Here is a 20,410-nt window from a genome sequence, read left to right as displayed (position 1 = left end):
TATTCGATAAGGGAATTACACCAATCAAAATAAGAAAATAATAGAAAAACTCTTCAATAGGTAAATACACCCCATAAGTAAATGTAGAATTAGATAAACTATAAGTTCTCAAAAATAAATCATGAAATTTCATGTTTTTTCTAAGCAGTGCTTATGAAATTTTCATCACAATTTAAGTAGTAAAGTGATTTAACTTGAAATTCTAAGTACTCCAATTCATTTCTCATTTTGTTATTAAGTACTCCAATTCATTTCTTATTTTATTAATTGCTTATTAAGAGTGTCCCAAGTCAAATATAGACAAGTGAACATGAACGGATGGAGTAACAAACAAAATAAATTATAAAAAAAAAATTGAATTTTGATCTCCATCCAAAATTCCCATTGAGACCCAAGTTTTTCGATTTAAATACTCACAGATTTTAGATTAAGAGAAATGCTTAATTTAAGGGATTTTGAAGTTTATATTTGTGTGTACTCGCTAGAGATCACAAATAAAATAATAGAAAAGAGGAAAGGCAATATAAATAATAAAAGATAAATAGAAAATTGGGAGGGCTGAAAAGGGAATTACTGGTACAAAGGAAATAAAAAGCACAAAGAAAAACGAGAGTAGAAAAATGTTCAAGATAGATTCAAACTTGTATCTACCAGCTGTGGCACCTTTGTCTAATTTACGATTGGGGGTGGCAGGATCAAATATTTAACCTAATTTAAGCAAATTACAACATAAGTACATAAAAAAATTATTAATCGAGGGGGTGTCATACCACCCCCACCCTAAAGGGTGGATCCGCCCCTGATTGCGTTCAATCTGTGACTCTCTTGCTGCCTTGCTGGTTTTGTTTATGGACTGTGTTGCTGCCTTGCTACTGCTTGTTTATGGCAGCAGCTATAAGCTACTGATTTTGTTTAAGTTTAAGGCCGTCAATACTGCATCGCCTACTACCTCAGCTTGTATTTAAGCTAGTGATTTTGTTTAAGGCTTGTTTAGATCTCTTATAAGTTCATGTGAAAATTGAATTCCGATGAATTGAAATAGCCCATTTTTAATTAAAAAAAACGTAAAATAGCTCACTTTTAATTAAAAAGAAAGTCCATTTTACAAGCGTTTAAAAACTGAATTAGAAAAATCGAAATCGAACCATACCGAACTTCAAAAAATCGAAACCGAAGTTTGAAAAAATCGAACCGAACGCCCACCCCTACTTCTCATAGTTGTTGTTGGGCTTTAAAGACATGGGCTTTAAAGATGAGTGTAGTGTGAATTGAAAAATGCTGGAAAAACAAGATGGAGGCAAATGAAATTCAAATAAATTTCATTTTATAAAGGCAGAAAGCACTTCTTGTGTGCTTATATATAGAATAACCTCTTCTAGCTCTTAGGGGTGGTTTGGTGCACTGGTATAAGCTGGTATAGCTGCGATTATAATATCGAATTGCGGCAAAACTTGGCTTGGATTCAAGGTGATAATCGAAGATATTGCAATTCTAGCGGATGAAAGGTGTGAATTTTCCCTTATTAGTATTGATTTAAGCTTATCTACGGAGGAAAAGTTACTAAATGAGCGTATAATGAATTTATAGGTCGAGCAATTGGATAAAACATCGTGTGGGATGTTTATGGAATATTTTGTGTTGATAATATTGTTGTTGATGTTGGTATTGTTGTTGTTGTTGTTGGTTCGTCGAATCGAGATTTTGGGCTAGGCATATAAATAGAGAGATCTTAAAATTTCAGATTCTAAAAAGATTTATTTGGAGGCTTAGGATAAGTATATGACAACGGGCCTGACAATAGTATGAATGATTTTATATGTAGATTTCAAGACAGGAGGTAGGTTGGAAAGTGGAGAAGCGAGCTTCCAGGTATGTTAAGGCTCGTCCCTTTCTTTAAAAGGCATGATTCCTATGTTTTGATTCCATACATGACATCCATAATATTTTTACTCCTAGAAATGCCAGAAGTTTATAGTTTCTGAAGAATCTTACGATGACTCCAATCCTAGAGATTTTCAAGCCTAAGGTTCTAGATGATTTCATGACGTGATTGAGCGTGCTATATAACATATGGCCTCAGCTTATGTCTGAGCGTGCTATATAACATATGGCCTCAGCTTATGTCTGAGTGTGCTATATAATATATGGCCTCAGCTTATGTCTGAGCATGCTATATAATATATGGCCTCAGCTTATGTTATGGATCATTCAAAGTGAGGCGTGATAGTGGTGATGATTATGGTAGTGATGATGATCCTTATTATCTGAATGAACCCATCAAATAAACAAATTCCAAAGACTCTATTCTTAGACAGTGTAGGGATATTCGTATCCTTGACCTCTTAAGTCCCGAAGGGGGCACTCATAAGTTGTGCAATTTCATAACGATATCTAATTCCCGAAGGGGAAATTCATAAGGTTTTCTCTCTCCTATGCATTTTACATTTGATTTTTGAGTCTCGAAGGAGACAAATGAAAAGGGGAAAAAGTTTCCATTTTTAAGAAAAGGGGAAGAAGTTCCCGTTTTGAACTAAAGTTGCTCCGAAAGGAGTCTTTTGATGGTTTTCAAAGATTTTCATGCATTTGCATATTACATACATGCACGACATCATTTCATGGGGATGGAGAAAAGGGCTAAGGCGTTCTATAAGCAAACCACCTAATCAGCTGGTATACGATGATTATGATGCCCGAAGGGCCATTATGCTATTATGCCCGGCGGCCGCGAGTGGCGAAGGCATGCATTATATATATATATATATATATACATACATACATACTCATGCTGCATCAAAAGTTCATATGCACATACATGTTTATCAGAGTTGGTTACAGGTACCGATTAAGTCTGTTACTCTTTTATCATCCGAGTCGAGATATATTATTTCGCCCGCTTACATACTTATTACATTATTCGTACCGACGTCCCTTTTGCCTCGGGGCGTTTCATGGCACGTAGGTGTATACGGATGAGTAGAAGACATTGGCTATAGGATGTTCCCGGCTATTAGCCGGATTGCGAGCTCCATCTCGCCCGGAGTGTTGCCGAGTCAGAGTACTTATGTTATGGTATCTCGTGTATGTTAGAGACTTTTGCAGACCATATAGGTCAATATGTTTTTATGCTTTATTTTTAAAGATTTTATTGTGACTAAAGGCTTTCTTTGAATTAACGATAAGGGAGAAGTCCCTGATTTGACGAAAGAGTTTTATTGAAAAGTTTTTTTTTACCTGACGGAAGCGTCATTTCGTAGATTAAAGGTTCACAAAAAGTTGTGACTCCTGGATGGATAGTATGGCACTCAGCCGAGTAGGGTCTTGGGTGTCGGGGCGCGCCCTCCTATTTGGGTCGTGACAGGAATTAACACTGAAATATAAGCATTTTAGATTTCGAGTGTGTTTGTTATGGAGGAAATAAAGCAATTTTTCATGTTTAGTTGGGTAAAAGTTTTGTAAAATATTCGCTTAACTTCTTAAATAAAAGAAAAATGATTTTTCTTTGTAAGAGGTAGGGAAAACAAATCTCATAAAAGGCCTCTAAATTGATTGTCTCCCCCACGCTCCAACACATCCCATCTCCGTAGTATTTGTCTAGATTATATACAAATGTATTTTGGATATAATATTGTTCCGCTTGCCAAATACAGGAAAATAAATAAGAACATCACTTATTTTTAAGACATATAATTTTCAAGAGAATTTTTCGTGGAGGACACGAATTAGGGTAAAAGGTTAGTAGGTAGTAGAGTGTTGTCTTGCTTATCCTTCCTTACTAGTAGTCATAGTATTTCTCCTATTGTTTCTTGTCTTTCGATTTCTATTATTATTTACGGTCTCTAGTTCTTCGCTTAGCATACTGTTTTGTTGTAGCTGCTGCTCTTTTTTCCTATGTGACACCTTTATCATTGCTTTTTTCTTAGCCGAGGATCTATAGGAAACAGTCTTTCTACCTCCCAAGGTGGCGCTAAGGTCTGCGTACACTCCACCCTCTGCAGACCTCACTTGTGAGATTTCACTAGGTGTGTTGTTGTTATTGTAAGAGAATTTTTTGTGGAATCGTCTTCCTTCATACCGAACACAACCTTCGTTTAAAAGAACTATTTAGATTACTAGATAAAGTCAGCATCGTGTAAAAACATATTATCCCTATTATTTATATTTAAATGTGTCTCCTTGTTAGATTGCTATGCAACATAATTCACTTTATGCAGTGATATATATATATATATATATATAGGGTTTTGCTATCCTACAATATGAAGGTTGTAGGATAACATCCTACCCATTTTTTAGTTTATTTAAATGCCCCTAACAATAAGCTGATAGAGTGTAAATGTGAGGGGCTATTTTGTCTTTCTACCAAAAAACTACCCACTCCTTCTGCGCTTTCTCTTACCTTCCCTCTTTTCATTTTCTCAAATCCGATTTTTTTTTTCGAATTTCAGATTCAGCCTAATCGAGCTCTTTCTGTTATTAATTGCTGCTTTTGTCAGAGATTTCAAACATTAAAGTTTTGTTGTTTTTTCTCAGGCTTGAACCATTAAAGTATTCTCAAGAATAAATGTACAGAAAAACTAAAAAGACAAATCAGACCCATATTGGTTAAAACACAAAGTTGAGTATTAATCGGACTTATAATCATCTAGCAACTTCGTTGTTGTTGTTCTTCTCAGTATGTGATTATACTCTCTATTGGATTTTCAAAACAAATGAAAGAAGCCATGAATGTGACTTGTTCCACCAAATTGATTTACTAAATCATCACTCGTAGTTTTTGATTTTCGTACTCAAAAGACACTGCTTGCTGGAAGATTTCATTTTAAAACATTATTTAAAGTTTGCAATTATGTTTAGAAAAGAGGGGGGAGGCGTTTTTAAGAAAGTGGGTAAAGAATTTGCAGTGAAGTAAAAGTGGATTTCTTTTCTTCCTCAGAGAGAAACGCCCAGTGGGGTCATGGGGTGAATTAAGTTGGATGAGTGAAAAGACAAAAAAACCCATTTAGTTTGTGCATTTCTATTTTGCTGCTAGGGATATATATGAGAACTAAAAAAAGGGTAGGATGCTATCCTACAACTTTCATGTGGTAAGATAGCAAAACCCATATATATTTCTACTATACCCATGCTTCATCGTCAGTCACCCCTTAAAAAATAAAAAATAAAAATAAGGTGAGCCCCATACTAAAAACAACAAGCAATATTAAAAAAAAAAAAAGGAAAAAAAGTGGACCCTACTATCTCCAAACTCATGTAAAAAAAAAAAGTGAACCCCATATTAAAAAAACAAGCAATGTCCACAAAAAAAACGCGTACCCCATATTAAAAAATCAAACAATATTCATGTAATTCCCAAAGTATCCCCATTACATCAATAATGGTGGATCCATTGCCACATTCATATCAACCCATTAGTGGGAGCAAATGAAATTATTTCTTCAAAAGATTAAGTAGTCAAACCATACAATTTCCTTTATTTTTTTTATATTAGCTTGAGATCTAATCTAGATATTTAACTGTTGTATTTGCTATTCCGCCATGTCATTTATTTGTTATGTTTACTAAATAAATATACTTAAAATATTTGTATTTTAAAATAAGATAGAATTTAATTACTTTTTTATTTTTATTCTTACTCTAATAAATATGAAAAGAAATTAATGTCATAAAAGAAAAAATAATAGTTATTGGAGATCAAATAATTAATAAGGTAAATTAGTCAAATTATAATTTTAATTGACGTTTCCTTAAAAAATCATGCAAAAGATAACATGACAAGTAAAATGAGCTAAACCAAGAATATTTACCAAAAATTAAAAAATAGTAGTTCTTCATTTAAATAGAAAATCAAATTTCTACTTTGTTTCGTTTTAAACATGTAAAATTAATTTAATAATTTGAATTAGAATTATCCAAATCAAAATTTGATAAAAAATAATAAGTATTGTTTAGGTCCAATCTACATAGACTAACAATAGAATATTTTACACCTTTAAATTAATCAAATTAAAATTTAAAGTATCAACTGATGCTTAAATATTGCAATTGTTTTATCTCAAAGAGAGGAAAATAGTTTCCTTTTAAACAAGTCTTCTCTTTTAAAAGTATTAATAAATTTTTGCCAACTTTGTATTCGTAGCAAACACTAATATAATAAAGTTTTGGATATGGAACACAAACTACAATGTTATATTAATCGTATTTTGAACATAATGTATATATATTATCACTGCCCAAACATAACTACATATACATAGATACACTATAATCCAAAGTGTTGGCCCGTGTGCAGCACAAGCATACGCCGCCTATATATATATATATATATATATTACTATCTAAAAAGAGGGAATACAGGAGCCTCTCCGTCAACATGTGCGCTTGTTGATATACACTTCACCTTGAGGGCATTTTGGTCATTTCAGTAGTTTTTGTGCAGCACTTTGCTTGTACTGTTGGTTTTAGTGGTTGGTTTTGAACAGTTAATGACAATAAAGCTAGACAACTTTTGATACAGTAATCATCTGGCTCCTACCTTTCCATAATGGCCCAGAAGGATATTTTCGTAAATGTAATAAAATGGAGCATTGCTACTGGTGGAGAATGAATCTTACTGTAGGTTCCATACAAATATTTTGGCTCCTTCACCAATTTGCCCTTATGCTTATATCATCAACCGTCTTATTTCTCCTAATCTTTTTCCAACTTCTCAACAATTTTATTTTCTCAGTGATCTTTATTTGTTTGAGGGATTATATATCATAACCTCGAATTTGCTTGATAGTAGTACTTTTTTCATCATATAAAGGAGTATTGTTTACAGTTCATATGCTTTCTAATTCCAACACAGGATGAGATAAATTTCTATTTAGGGAAACCATTAGCCTTTATTTCACAATCTACAATCATTAAAATTGTTCCAAAACAAAGAACATCAAAAAATATATTTTTACAGTGACTGTTAGCTAAAAAAAATTAAAGCACATACTCAAGATTTGTACTTCTATGATGCTAAATAAAGCTGTATATTATCAATCCAAAATTCATAAAAAAAAAAACTACTCGTCAATTCCAACATTTTACTTGTGTTGGACCAGTGCACAATACGGGAATTTTATAACTAGTGTGTGTGTAATATATATATATATAAATCAAAACAAATAGTACTAATACTTAAGTTGAAAAAGAGTATCTTGAGTTGAAGTGAGGAGCAGGAACCCATTTTTCCTTCCTGGTCCTTCTTTTACTTGCAATACAACCAATAAGATGTTGAAATTTCAAGAAAGTAATCAAGCAATATATGGCCGCCATTGACTTGCAAGATGTCAAATATAATGATGAGATTGTGAACACTATCAGCAAATGAAATGTGAAGTTTCTCTTTTTTTGGAGGTGATTCTATGGATTATTAAGCTTGACTTTATGCAATTATATATTCTTTGACCTTTTGATTAATTCCCAAAGCAAAGTAGTATAGAAAAGGTCACAAAGGGAACGAGTTAATTCCCTAAATCGTCATTTATGTTTTGAGAATTGCCTTCTAAAATCATTTTTGTTTCTTTTAGGACTACAATATCATTCAATTATCATTATTTTCCTCAAAACATACTAAACGTTACAAAAGCCTCATTCTCTCCTAATTGGCATGCATTGTCACATTAAAAATTTATTTTTTCAATAATAAAAATATCTAACTCATCAAACTCATTTAACCCAACCCATTTCATGTCTTATATCCAACTAAGATTAAAATACCCAAATTGTAATTAGGACAACTCGTAGCATATAAAATTCTTAATGTTAAACATCTTAATATTGAATTAAAACAAGAATTAAAAAAGCTGCCCACCATACTTTAACTCTCCAAAATATGAAGGCATAATATTTTATTAATGGGAGAAAATAAAAAATAAAAAACTTGTGAATTTATTGGAATCCTATAAAGTGCGTTTGCTGAACTCAACAGAAGGAGAAGTTCTCAAGTATATTTTAGGCTTCAATGATGATCCTGTGGCTCATGGAATTCTTGTTCAGCTATCATTACCTTCTGTGTGCTACCAAACTTCATTATCTTTATAGCTGAATTTTCTTAGAGTTAAAGAATGTTTGACTTGCGACAAGATTTAAATTAGTTTTATTCAGAATAAAAGTTGGGTATTTTCATCTAAATTGGGTATAAGATATGAGTAAGGTTGGGTTAAATGAATTTATTATTAAAAAATAATATTTGTATTTGACATAGCGTGTCAATTAGTAAAATGATTTTAGGAGGTAATTTCCAAAACGTGATCATTTAGGGAATTAATTCCAACAGAAACAGAGTTAACAAAAGGATCTGTGGGATACGTTGTACCGCTCAATAAAGAAAGAGAAATATCAACCTCAGAAAATTTAAAATATCTAGTTAAATTATTGAGAAACAAAAAAGAAATGTACAACATGCGACTTATCAAAGCCAACTATCAGTATGATAGCTACAGGAGATAAGAAATTACGTACTTATTTTATTTATTATGTTAGTGTATTCGTACCAAGTCAAGTCAATCTCAATTTGATTACTCCTACCCGTTGTGAAAAGTTTCTTTGTTAATAATTTGAAAAAGGTGGTCATCAACGACAACAACATATCAGTGTAATCTCCTAAATGGAATATGCGGAGGATAGAAGTGTATGCAGATCTTATCCCTACTTCGAAAAGGTAGAGAAGTTGTTTCTAAAAGACCCTCAACGCAAGTGAAGCAATCAAAGTAGTTATCAACAAAGACAATACGACATAAAAGAAAATATGTCAACTAATAATGAAAGAATTCGTAAAAGGAAGTCAAACTTATAAATATGCTTACAAATATATAGTATTATGATTATCTTGTCAATTCAACACTCATTTAATTTTACATCATGAGGTGTTATATTAATCATATGCTAGTGGTAAAAAAATTCAGATTTTTTTGGTTATATTAAAAAAGTATTCTAAATTTCATGGTAATCCTGAGGGGTCACAGAAACCCAGCAGAGTTGGACTGTGTTATATAAAGAATTTCGGTCAAAGTTGGATTGTGTTTTGAACCCTTTTCCCTTTATCTTATGAAATAAAGTTTGCCAACTTTTATTTAACTAAGTTGCTCGTGAAGTTTAATTGTCTTATTATTTTCTCATTATTTATTATCGAACCAATTTTCTTATTTGGTTGTGCTTGAGAAAAATTATTAGGAGGCACCTAATTAAGTTTATAGTAGTAACTAGCAACAAGGAAAAAAAAAAAAAAGCAACAACTAGTTAATACATAATAAACATTAAACAAACTTTTTGAATGAATTAATACAAGTTACGTTATTCTGTTTCATGCCACAACTTCGCTCAATTACTAATGAAAAGCTTACAAAGATCAACCAAGCCAATATTTTAAAAGTTGGCTGGCAAATATTTTGTCAATAATTAATATGGTATGACCAACTATTATCCCTGCCATTTTCACCTCTCCTCGCTTCATCACAATAAGGGGACTTGCAAACGAATATGACCCAAAAAAAAAAAAAAACATTTTCTTTAAAAGAGGTAGTAGTAAGCTTTTTTTTTTAAACTGGTAAAGTTAAATGAGGTAGTAGTAAACTTCTTCAAGAATTGCCATAATTTGTTAGATAACATAATGACTGTCCTAAATTTTTTTTAGGAAAAATCGTTTCATTCAAGTGTATATTGGATTCTCTTGCCAAAATTTGTTAATAAATAAACAAATTTCATTGGCTATTCTCATTATAATACCATTAAAATCTCTAATTCACATTTTTACTTCAGAAATTTGAAAAAAAAAAGAAAGAAATCCTAGTAATATTAGAGATGTTTACAATTAATATTCTTGTTATTAAGCTTACTTTATGTATTTGGTAATGAAAATACTCCTCCCGACCCCTCCCATTTTTGATAGCTCTTTCCATTTCATGACGTCCTAAACTTTTTTACATCATTCTAATTTTATTAACTCTCTCAACTTATTTGAAATGAAATTCATTAAGTTGTATATAGTTTTTCACGTTCATTTGATGCATTAAGTGTCAAACTAACCTTTTCAATTACTATTAATTACTTGATCTACTATTTCACTATCAATATTACAATGTATAAGTCAAACTAAGATTTTAATCTTCATGGAACATCAACTACCTGCATATAAAGCGAGATGGATGAGTATAAATTTTTCGTAATTCGATGTCTAAACGTTTTAAAGTTTTTGACTATATTTATATATTTCATAATTTCAGAAAAATCATATTTCATTGGTCTCATTTAAGATTTAAAACGTCCACTAAGGAAATATTAAGAAACACAATTTAATTTATTAGAATCGGCTTATTTATATCTTATTTTTCCCAGTTTTACTCATATTAATTGAAAAATGAGTGTTGTAAATACTCTTGACATCTTTAATAGAAAGGGAAAATTGAAAAAATTAAGTGTGTTTTAATTTTCTAAAGTGATCGAAATATTTTCCTCGATTAAAGAGACAGCTTAAAGGAGTACATTTTTTTCTTGATAAAGAAGGAGAAAAAAAACAAGAGTCACGAGAAGGATATTTTATCCTAAAACATACATGTAGCAAGTGAAAAGTAGGTCATAGCACATGCTTTAATTTCAGTTTAGGGACAAACAAATCCACCCCATTAGGCAGCGGAGCTGATAGCGCATTCTCACTCATGCTTGTTCGATATTTCCAAAATACCGCGTCTTTTTCAATTTCTCATCTATTACCGTCCCTTTGTCCAAAACTTTGACTCTTTTTGAAATCCAATAACAGTATAGTCCTTTGAAATCTTAAATTACCTTCACTTTCTGGGTTATAGACTCACCTTTAATTAATTTTAAAAGTCACTTATAATTTGTTAAGTAATTTAATCACGCACATTAGTTTGTTGTTGTCGATGAAAGAAACTTAAACTCCTAATTTTATCAAATAAGTTTTTACTAGCATTTTAAAATTTAAAAGTTCCATTGGATAACAATTTATATAAGTATATTATGCTAACATATTATACTTTGTATAATTGAGCATGTTATATTGTATAGGTCACTTAACATTTTTTTTAGATTACCAATCAATGTTAGTGTTAAATAAGTATCTGGAATTACCTATATATAGTGACAACTGTAACAGATTATATTTTTTCCCTTTAGAATATTAGTAATGTGGCTTATTTTGAGCTGTAATATGTAAAATTATTATATGTATACATAATACATGGTTGACGAACGATGACGACCAATGCCACGTTAGCAAAGCAGACGCATGGGGTCTATCTTTCTAATTACTTCCTCTGCTCTGCTCCTCTTCTTTCTTGCATCAAATAGCTGTATTCTGTTTCCTTTTTCCCATATAAATTGTATAATTAATACATGCAGATCTTTTTTTATTATTGAATTAGTGTGAAGCTGCTTCTTTAACTCACTCACAAGAAAGAAAGAGAAAAAAAAAAAACTCACAAGCATCTTCTTGATTTCTTTAATGGTAGAAAACAAACAACACACACTGCTAATTCTTCTTTTAACATCACAAGAAATATTCTACTAAACGCTCTAAATAAATCAATCTCTCCTATACACAACTACTAGAAGTGGGTATAGCTGTGTTTCCTTGATTCTTGGTTGCTTTCTTCTACTTGTATGAGTTTGTGTGTATAGATTTATTGTGATTTTTTTTGGAAGGGATGTAAATGGGGTCTCTTGAAAATGGGGTTTTATTGAAGAAAGATCAGAACGTGCTTCGTTCTTCATCAGCAACTGGTAGGAATGCATTTGGTCAAAGACAAGTCAGATCGAGATTTGCAAGATTCTTGTTTGTTAAGAAGATTAATTATTTACAATGGATTTGTACTGTGGCTGTGTTTTTCTTCTTTGTTGTTCTCTTTCAGATGCTCTTGCCTGGTTCTGTGATGGAAAAATCTGGGAATTTTAGTCAAGATAGTGAAGTGGGGTATGGGGATTTAGGTTTATTGAAAGAGTTGGGGGGTTTGGATTTTGGGGAAGATATAAAGTTTGAGCCTTTGAAGGTTTTAGCTAAATTTCGTGATGAAGCTGTGGAGGCTAATGGAACTGTTGCTTCAAGGACTGTTGTTAGATTTGGTTATAGAAAACCTAAGCTGGCTTTGGTAAGCATTAGTGTTTCAGTTCAATTCTTACTTGTGTAAAGTAAATCTTGATTGTGGTTAAGTGATAAATTCAAAGTTTTGTTACTAATGGTGGATGCTTGTGTACTTGGTTAAGTAGTCCTGTGTGTTTTTGTTCTTTTGGAGTAGCTGCTGATTTATTCTGTTTGCTTGCATATAGGTATTTGCAAATTTGTTGGTTGATCCATATCAAATAATGATGGCTAATGTTGCAGCTGCATTACGGGAGATCGGCTATGAAATTGAGGTAAATTTTGTGATTTTTACTTAGTAAATGGAGGCAATGCCAGCTGCTATGAAATAGGTTTTGGAACTGATAAGAAAGTTAAACAATGTTGTGGATGTCTTGCTCTGAACTGATAAGAAAGTTAAACGATGTTGTGGATGTCTTGCTCTGAGATTAATGATAGTGTTAACACAATTAGGGATGTCAGATTCTTTCTTCCTCTTGCTTTAATCTTCTAAGTAAGGATATAATGTTCTTCATGTACAACTGGTAATCAATGCTACATGTTTAGTCAACTCAGAGTACTATTGACTGCTGAAATTAGTGGTAAATGTTAACTTGATTACTGGTTTCATCTTCTGCAGAATTTGAACTGTAGTATTTGTTGAATCCGTTGAAGAGTACTTCAGGATTTTTTGTATCAACTTTCCTTTTAACTTGCAAGTAGATTACACAGGGAAATCTTTGGGCCTGGTTTGGGACATTGTTATGCAATCTTATTGAAATAGGTTAAATCTAATAATCTGAGGAAATCGGAAATGTGAGATGGACTTCTGACACAAAAATCTAGTATCAAAGAAGAAGTGATAAGATATGTTGTATATAATTGTAGAGATCATCAAGTTGATCCGGAGTTAGTCAAAAAAGGATTGATGAAGATTTTTCTAGAACACTAGAGAAATAAAAAGACAGCAGTTCAGTAACATCAACTTAGCTTGTTGTATGAAGATCTCTGATAATTGAATTTCAGCTTTTTGACATTTAGTGGTTTAAGAATGAGCAACCTGAAAATGTTGCAACTTATGTTTAGCACCGTGAAAGATACTTTGTGCAGTCCAATAGGACCTGTAAATGAGTCAATGTATGCTCTAAACAGGTACCATTTAGTTTCCTTAATAATTTTTTCCAGCATGCGCTGCTAGGCTTTAAGTATCACAGGTTACGGAATAAATCAAAGTTGCACCTTAATCTTACCAGAGATGGTTATATCTTTTGACACTTATGACCTTCCAAAAATCTGCAGGTGCTCTCACTTGAAGATGGTCCGGTGAGGTCCGTTTGGGAAAATGTAGGAGTTCCAGTCATCGTCATGAACACCAATGGGCATACAAAGATCTCTTTAGATTGGCTAAAGTATGCATATTTTTATTATTTTCTAATAACTGAGTAACTTTTGATTAATGTTGATGATTGATGACGGAAGAAAACTTTTGGCTGTAGCTCAACAATCATTTTCTGTTTGTTATATACCTTTGCTAGGCTTCTTGAAATTATCAGACATAATTTTGTCTACCCTTTCTTAGTTATCTATTTAGAGTATGTGCCATGCTGACTTGTTGTTCCCTATACCGTAGATATTTAAACTGTTGCGCCGCTGAGAATCCATCTATTACCAAACAGTGGAGTGATATAGTTTCTGATTGTTTTACATGCTCTTGTAGTTATGATGGCCTACTTGTGAACTCCCTTGAAGCTGTCTATGTCTTATCTTGGTATGCACTTTTTTTTCTTTTCAGTATCAGATATCTTTCTTGAGTGTCCTGTTGGTTAATACTTTTGTGATTTTTCTTCTTTCTCTCTTTTCTGGTGCCTCTTTCCAATGATATTTGTGACAGTGTAATGCAGGAGCCTTTCAAGAATGTACCTCTGGTATGGAACATTAATGAACTTACACTTGCTTCTCGGTTGAAGCAGTATATTTCAAGTGGACAGAACGATTTTGTGGACAACTGGAGAAAAGTCTTTAGTCGTGCCAACGTTGTTGTCTTCCCAAACTACATCCTGCCGGTACTGTTCTTTAATCAAAGATAGATCTCTCCTTCGCCTCGATATGATTCTAGTTTCCATGCATGTTGAATTACTGAAAATTCTGGGTGAAAGATGATTTGCACTCATTTTATGTGTTGGTATTCTGTAATTCACATCTTGGTAGAGGTCATCTCACAGACTCACACATAATATTGCCTTCCCAAGAAGGAAATAACATGCATCCAAGGGTATGGTCTAGTGCTCAATGAAGTGGGAGGAAAACCATGAAACCTCACGTTCAAGGTTCAAGTTCAGTAGAAGCAAAAGACACTAGGTGATTTCTTCGCGTCTGCTTAAGCCTTGGTAGGTAGAGTTACCCGGTACTTGTGCTAGTAAATGGTAGCAGGTACCCAGTGAATTAGTCAAGGTGCACACAAGCTGGCCCAAACACCACCATCATCAAAAAGAAAAATAATAACAATTAGATATCCTTAACTTCTTCCTAGCTCAAACAATTTTTATGTTCTCGTTATCAACTACTGTATTAAAATTCTTCTTCTTCTGAAATGGATGAGTTATTCAAAGTTCAAACTCCCTTTTGCATTCTCATACTTAGTTCTTGTTAAAGAAGAATCAGTATTATCTGTACGCTGACTATGAGTCATACATTATTTAGATAGGTTATTCAGTGTGCGATGCTGGAAACTACTTTGTCATTCCGAGTTCTCCTAAAGAAGCATGGGAAGTTGATATCTTCATGGCTGTATCCAATGATAATTCACTAGCTAAGTTGGACTATGCACCTGAAGACTTTGTTATTGCGGTTGTGGGGAGTCAGCTTTTATATAAAGGCCTCTGGCTAGAACAAGCCCTTGTTTTACAGGCGTTATTACCGGTTTTTTCTGAATTAGCAAATGATGGCAATTCAAATTCCCGTTTCAAGATTGTTGTACTGACTGAGGGTTTAAATACCAATTATAGTGTTGCTGTGGAGGTAAAGGATCCTTTTTTCTTGAGTAAATTGTCTCCTTGTCTTGGTCTGTATAATTTAGCAATTTGAATGTCTGTAAAAACTTTTTTTTGGGTTCTTCTCATATGTACTGTAGTAACTTGGCAGTGTGATTTCCATAGGCTATTGCGCGGAACTTAAGATATCCCGAGGGAATGGTGAAGCACATTGCTCCTGCCGAAGATACAGATAGAATTTTGAGTGTGGCTGACCTTGTCATATATGCATCTTTCCGTGAGGAGCAATCTTTTCCAAACACTTTGCTAAAGGCAATGTGCTTTGGGAAACCTATAGTAGCTCCAGATCTACCAATGATAAAGAAATATGTAGGTATCTTAACTCGTTAAATTTCCTGTGGGTATACATTTTTTGCCAAGGTTGACATGTACGTTCTGACTTAAATGCATAATGATATGCTTTCTACTTTTAAAGCAAGGGACTAAATGCTTTACGCTGTTATCAGGTTGATGATAGGATGGTTTTTGACTTTTAAAGCAAGGCTGACTATTTTTACACTATTATTAGGTCGATGACAAGGTGAATGGCTATCTTTTTCCAAAAGAAAATGTCAACGCTTTAGCACAGATCATGTTGCAAGTAGTATCAAATGGTGAACTATCACTTCTAGCCCGAAAGGCTGCTTCAGTTGGTCAACGTACTGCAAGGAACCTTATGGTTTCAGAAAGTGTTGAAGGGTATGCTTTGTTATTGGAGAACATTCTCCGATTTCCATCTGAAGTTGCATATCCCAAGGCTGTCACTGAAATTCCTGAAAAAACAAAAGCAGAATGGCAGTGGCATCTTTTTGAAGCAATCGAGACAAAATATTCTCAGAACAAGACTTTAAACACCTCAAGATATTTGAGCAAGTTTGAAAAGCAATGGAATCCGGACCAAAGAGAGGGTTCTGCAGCTGTGGTGGAAAAGAATGAGAACTTTTTGTATAGTATTTGGGAGGATCACAGAAATACTGAGATAGCTAATAAGAGAAAGAGAAGAGAAGACGAGGAGGTAATTGATTCTTGGACTTGCCGTTCTTCTTCTGTTTGATCTCCTTTAAATACTTAAACTTTGTGACTGGTTATTACTTCTACCAACAAAGCAACAGCAAAAGGAGTTGCTTTGTAACTGGAAAATTCCGTAGATTAATGTTACTTTTATCTTTTTGCTTTTAAATGAGATGCAGTTGAAGGGCAGAACTGATCAACCTCGGGGAACATGGGAGGAAGTATACAAAAGTGCTAAAAGGGCTGATCGGTCTAGGAACGATTTGCACGAAAGGGATGAAGGGGATCTTGAAAGAACTGGTCAACCATTGTGCATTTATGAGCCTTATTTTGGAGAAGGGACCTGGCCCTTCTTGCATAGTACATCACTTTATCGTGGCCTTGGACTAGTGAGTCATCTTGCTTTCTAATTGCTTCACATTTCTCTATAGCTTGCTTGACAGGTTATGTATGGGAGCATAAAATATTAGTTCTCTCCTTAGTTTTTATTTATTTTCTTAACTCAATACCGTGGACGGCGAACCATATGCAAAGAAGACTGAAATTTTGTGCTACTGAAAGAAAACTGAATTGAATATTAGCTATAGTTTTTATATTTTTCTAAAACAATCTCACTTTTGCAAAGTCTGTCACCAAGTTGCTTTATATATATGGTGGTTTTCTTTTTTCTTCCATTTTGTCAATTCTTCAGTGGTAAATCTTTTCAAAAATTGAATTGACAATTTGCTACGTGAGGATTGTTTTCTTTGGCTTATCAGTGTCATAACGGTATCTCCATTGAAATTGGATGCCAGTCTGGCTAGATAGAAATATAACTTAATTTGCACAATGACATGGTACTAGCCTTGATTGGTGGAAGTTGGCTATTACTATTTCATGTAGTGTTGATGTATTTAGTTATGATCTTTCGATGCATTTTACTGCCAAAACTTTTGATAGTCTGATTCATTATCTCTTTGAAGTTGGTAAATCACGTAACTCATCAGTCTGATGTGTATCTGAATTGGCTCATTGCAGTCGACCAAAGGGCGACGACCCGGTCATGATGATATGGATGCTCCTTCTCGGCTTCCACTTCTAAATAACCCTTACTATAGAGACGTTCTTGGTGAATATGGAGCCTTTTTCGCTGTTGCTAACAGGATTGATAGGATACACAAAAATGCCTGGATAGGGTTTCAATCTTGGAGAGCAACAGCAAGACAGGTAGATATTATTCAGGGATGTTTCCACTTCTCATTTTTATATTGTAGGCAACTTGTTCTTCTGCTAGCGTGGGAACATGATAGCACATCCAGAGAAGAGAGTGTACAGGCCCTTGCCCTTAATTTAGTTTAGATGCGGCTCGAATGTCTTTATGCAATAGGTTGTGTTAAGCATGCATTCACTGTAGGCTGTCTAGAATTCTCTTACTATCTTAGTACTAATGAATTGCCTTTCCGACAGATGAGTTTTGGTTGCAACTATCTTCATTTACCTTCTTGATGTCAAGTAGCTACGTGAATGTCGGTTCACCTGTTATGACCCGTTCCTTGCAGTCTTTATCATGAATAACTCGTATAAATTTAATTTCAGACTCTTCAACCTCTGCGCTCAACATATTCATTAAATAAGCTATCCAAACATCCTGAAACATAAGATTCCGTTTGTGTGTTGTAAGGGCTGATATTTGAAGAAAAGAGCTATTGCCAATTGCCAAGAGGGAAAGAAATGGTTGAAGTCTTTTATTCCTCAATTCCCTTTCTATCTAAATAGCTAAAGGGTCATCCTTGTCTGTTGTCTCTCTTCCTGGAAATAACCAAATGCCTTTGCCATGAGTAACTATAAAACATAGCTTTACTTACAAATGAGTAAAATACTCAGGTACATGTGCTACGGGACAAGTTGCATGAGTATGCATGTACTACCTCAAGCATTACACTATCCCTGTTGCTGGTGAATAAATAAATTAAGCTCTAACTGGATATCCTCCTTTCTTTCTTTCCTTCTTTCTTTTGGGTGGATAAGTGACTCTGACTAGACATTCTTTGAATGAGTATCTATTTTTCTGATCTCTTCAACTTAAATTTTATTTCGAGTGGATAAACTTCAAAATACTAAAAAAAAAAATTTAGTGCATTACAAAATAAGATTTTGGATCTGGATTCTGGACTCTGCCTAACTATCATCCAGTGTGACCTGTCAAGTAAATGAGTGCTAATTCATACTCTCAAATTTACTGTTCCAGCTGAAGTTTGTCAAGATTTAAATGGTCAGAGGTTCTTCACCTCTGCCTTGAACGAAACAAAGAGTAACTTGCCAACCTGTTTTTGAATATCTTTTTAGTTGTTTGCTCTTGCTTGGCAATTGAGTTAAGACGTGATGTCTTAAGTGCAAATCGCATTGCTGTACCCATGGGGTTTTATTTTGATTTACAATTTATGCTAACGTTGTAACATAAACAGCAAGCGTTGTCCAAGACTGCTGAAAAGTCACTACTTGATGCTATTGAAGCGCGAAGGCATGGTGACACACTCTATTTTTGGGCTCGTATGGATGTGGATCCAAGGAACTCACTCAAACAAGATTTCTGGTCATTTTGTGATGCTCTTAATGCTGGAAATTGCCAGTAAGATACCCTAATTATTTAATTTATTTTCCCATGATTGCAACACCCCTGTTTAAAAAAAAAATATTCTTTTATTTGATATTGTTGGGGATGCATTGCCTAATGTCTTTCCCGTCATCTATTGAAGGTTTGCTTTCTCTGAGTCACTCAAAAAGATGTACGGCTTAAAGCAGAATTTGAGCTCTCTTCCTCCCATGCCTGTGGATGGAGGCACATGGTCTGTCATGCACAGTTGGGCTTTGCCTACCAAGTCCTTCCTAGAATTTGTAATGTTTTCAAGGTTTGAATACTTTTTGCCTCTGCAAGTCATAGTTGAATCCTGAGATTGGGCCCCTGAATTGCTTTTCTCATTGAAAGGTCTCTTAAAGATGTAATCTTCCTTTGCAGGATGTTTGTTGATGCACTCGACTCACAATTGTACGAAGATCACCATCGAAGTGGCCGTTGTTATCTTAGTTTGACAAAGGTAGTGATGCTAATTTGGGAGGCACAAAACATGAAAATGTGCACAAAATGCATGTATTTGTTGTTTACTTCATGCATCCATGCATGGTAAAGAATTTGCTTACTAAGCTCATGTTTCTGAGACCTGATTGTTAAACAACTAGCAGAATGAGCTAAAGGAGGAGCGATATGTCTAATAAATAAGAGAAGTATTGAATTATAGCTCTTAAAAAGAATGTCTTGAAATTCGTTGTCTTACTGACATTGGGAGGTATATTCCCTTGTGGTACAAATCCCCATCTTATGTTGTAAGGTTGCTTCATTTATAAAAATATCATCATTGACATTGTTATGGACTTAGCTTGTAACCGTCAAGTTTTTCTGACATGTTTTCAGGACAAACATTGTTATTCAAGAGTCATGGAGATGCTTGTCAATGTTTGGGCATACCATAGTGCAAGAAGAACGATGTATGTGGACCCACAGACAGGCTTGATGGAAGAACAGCATAGACTAAAAAGCCGTAAAGGCAAACTGTGGGTGAAATGGTTCCAATTTAACACTCTTAAGAGCATGGACGAGGAACTGGCTGAGGAGGCGGACGCTGACCACCCAAAAAGAAGGTGGTTGTGGCCGTCAACTGGTGAAGTTTTCTGGCAAGGTATCTATGAGAAAGAAAGAAACTTGAAAAACAAAGAGAAAGAGAAAAGGAGGCAACAGAGTAAGGATAAAATCAAAAGGATTAAGAATCGAACTCATCAAAAAGCATTAGGAAAATATGTCAAGCCTCCTCCAGAGGAGTTGGGACATTCAAACACGACAACAACAGCAACAGCAAAGCTTAAGAGGTAGCACTAGTCTACAGGTAGTCTGTCCAGAGTTAAATAGTCTAATTTGGTCATTATTTTTTTTTTCTTCCAAAATGCCTACCATTTTTTCATTTTTGTTCAGAGGGATGTATAGGTTTTTATGATGTGCATGAGAGTGTATTGAGCGTAGACGCATCCTTCTGATAGTGTTGCCAAGCATGTGCATGTATTATGTTAGTGTTTCTTTTCTCCATTCTTTTATTTGCATCACTCATTTTCTCTCCAAGCTTCTCATCTATATAGGAGAATGAGAAGGATGGATTTGTAAGCTAACAGTTACTCGCTGAGCTTCAGCAATTGTACGTGTTGTAACTTAAGAAAACTTTCTACACCTTTCTGCTGA

General features: G+C 34.0%; 1 protein-coding gene across 1 annotated transcript; it reads left to right on the top strand.

Annotated features, from left to right (window-relative positions):
* The first annotated feature begins 11,266 nt into the window (after positions 1 to 11,266).
* Positions 11,267 to 20,398, top strand: LOC132063835 (uncharacterized). The gene is made up of 14 exons (XM_059456563.1): positions 11,267 to 12,137; positions 12,316 to 12,402; positions 13,406 to 13,515; positions 13,824 to 13,874; positions 13,998 to 14,169; positions 14,807 to 15,124; positions 15,262 to 15,465; positions 15,665 to 16,150; positions 16,326 to 16,535; positions 17,164 to 17,352; positions 18,591 to 18,754; positions 18,882 to 19,034; positions 19,142 to 19,220; positions 19,595 to 20,398. Exons 1-14 carry the CDS (start codon positions 11,703 to 11,705, stop codon positions 20,048 to 20,050), a joined length of 3,114 nt encoding a protein of 1,037 aa, XP_059312546.1. The 5' UTR covers positions 11,267 to 11,702; the 3' UTR covers positions 20,051 to 20,398.
* The last annotated feature ends 12 nt before the right edge of the window (positions 20,399 to 20,410 follow it).

Source organism: Lycium ferocissimum, chromosome 7, assembly GCF_029784015.1.
Source record: "Lycium ferocissimum isolate CSIRO_LF1 chromosome 7, AGI_CSIRO_Lferr_CH_V1, whole genome shotgun sequence".
In the NCBI taxonomy this organism is placed as follows: Eukaryota; Viridiplantae; Streptophyta; class Magnoliopsida; order Solanales; family Solanaceae; genus Lycium; species Lycium ferocissimum.
The sequence above is the reverse complement of the archived record's forward strand: the minus strand, read 5'-3'. Positions and strand labels throughout refer to the sequence as shown.

Excerpts from the sequence above, each read along its gene's own strand:
- LOC132063835 (XM_059456563.1), top strand. The coding sequence starts at position 11,703 with ATGGGGTCTCTTGAAAATGGGGTTTTATTGAAGAAAGATCAGAACGTG. Across the intron at positions 15,125-15,261 it reads ATTATAGTGTTGCTGTGGAG|GCTATTGCGCGGAACTTAAG; the intron begins GTAAAGGATCCT and ends TGATTTCCATAG. Across the intron at positions 16,151-16,325 it reads AGAGAAGAGAAGACGAGGAG|TTGAAGGGCAGAACTGATCA; the intron begins GTAATTGATTCT and ends AATGAGATGCAG.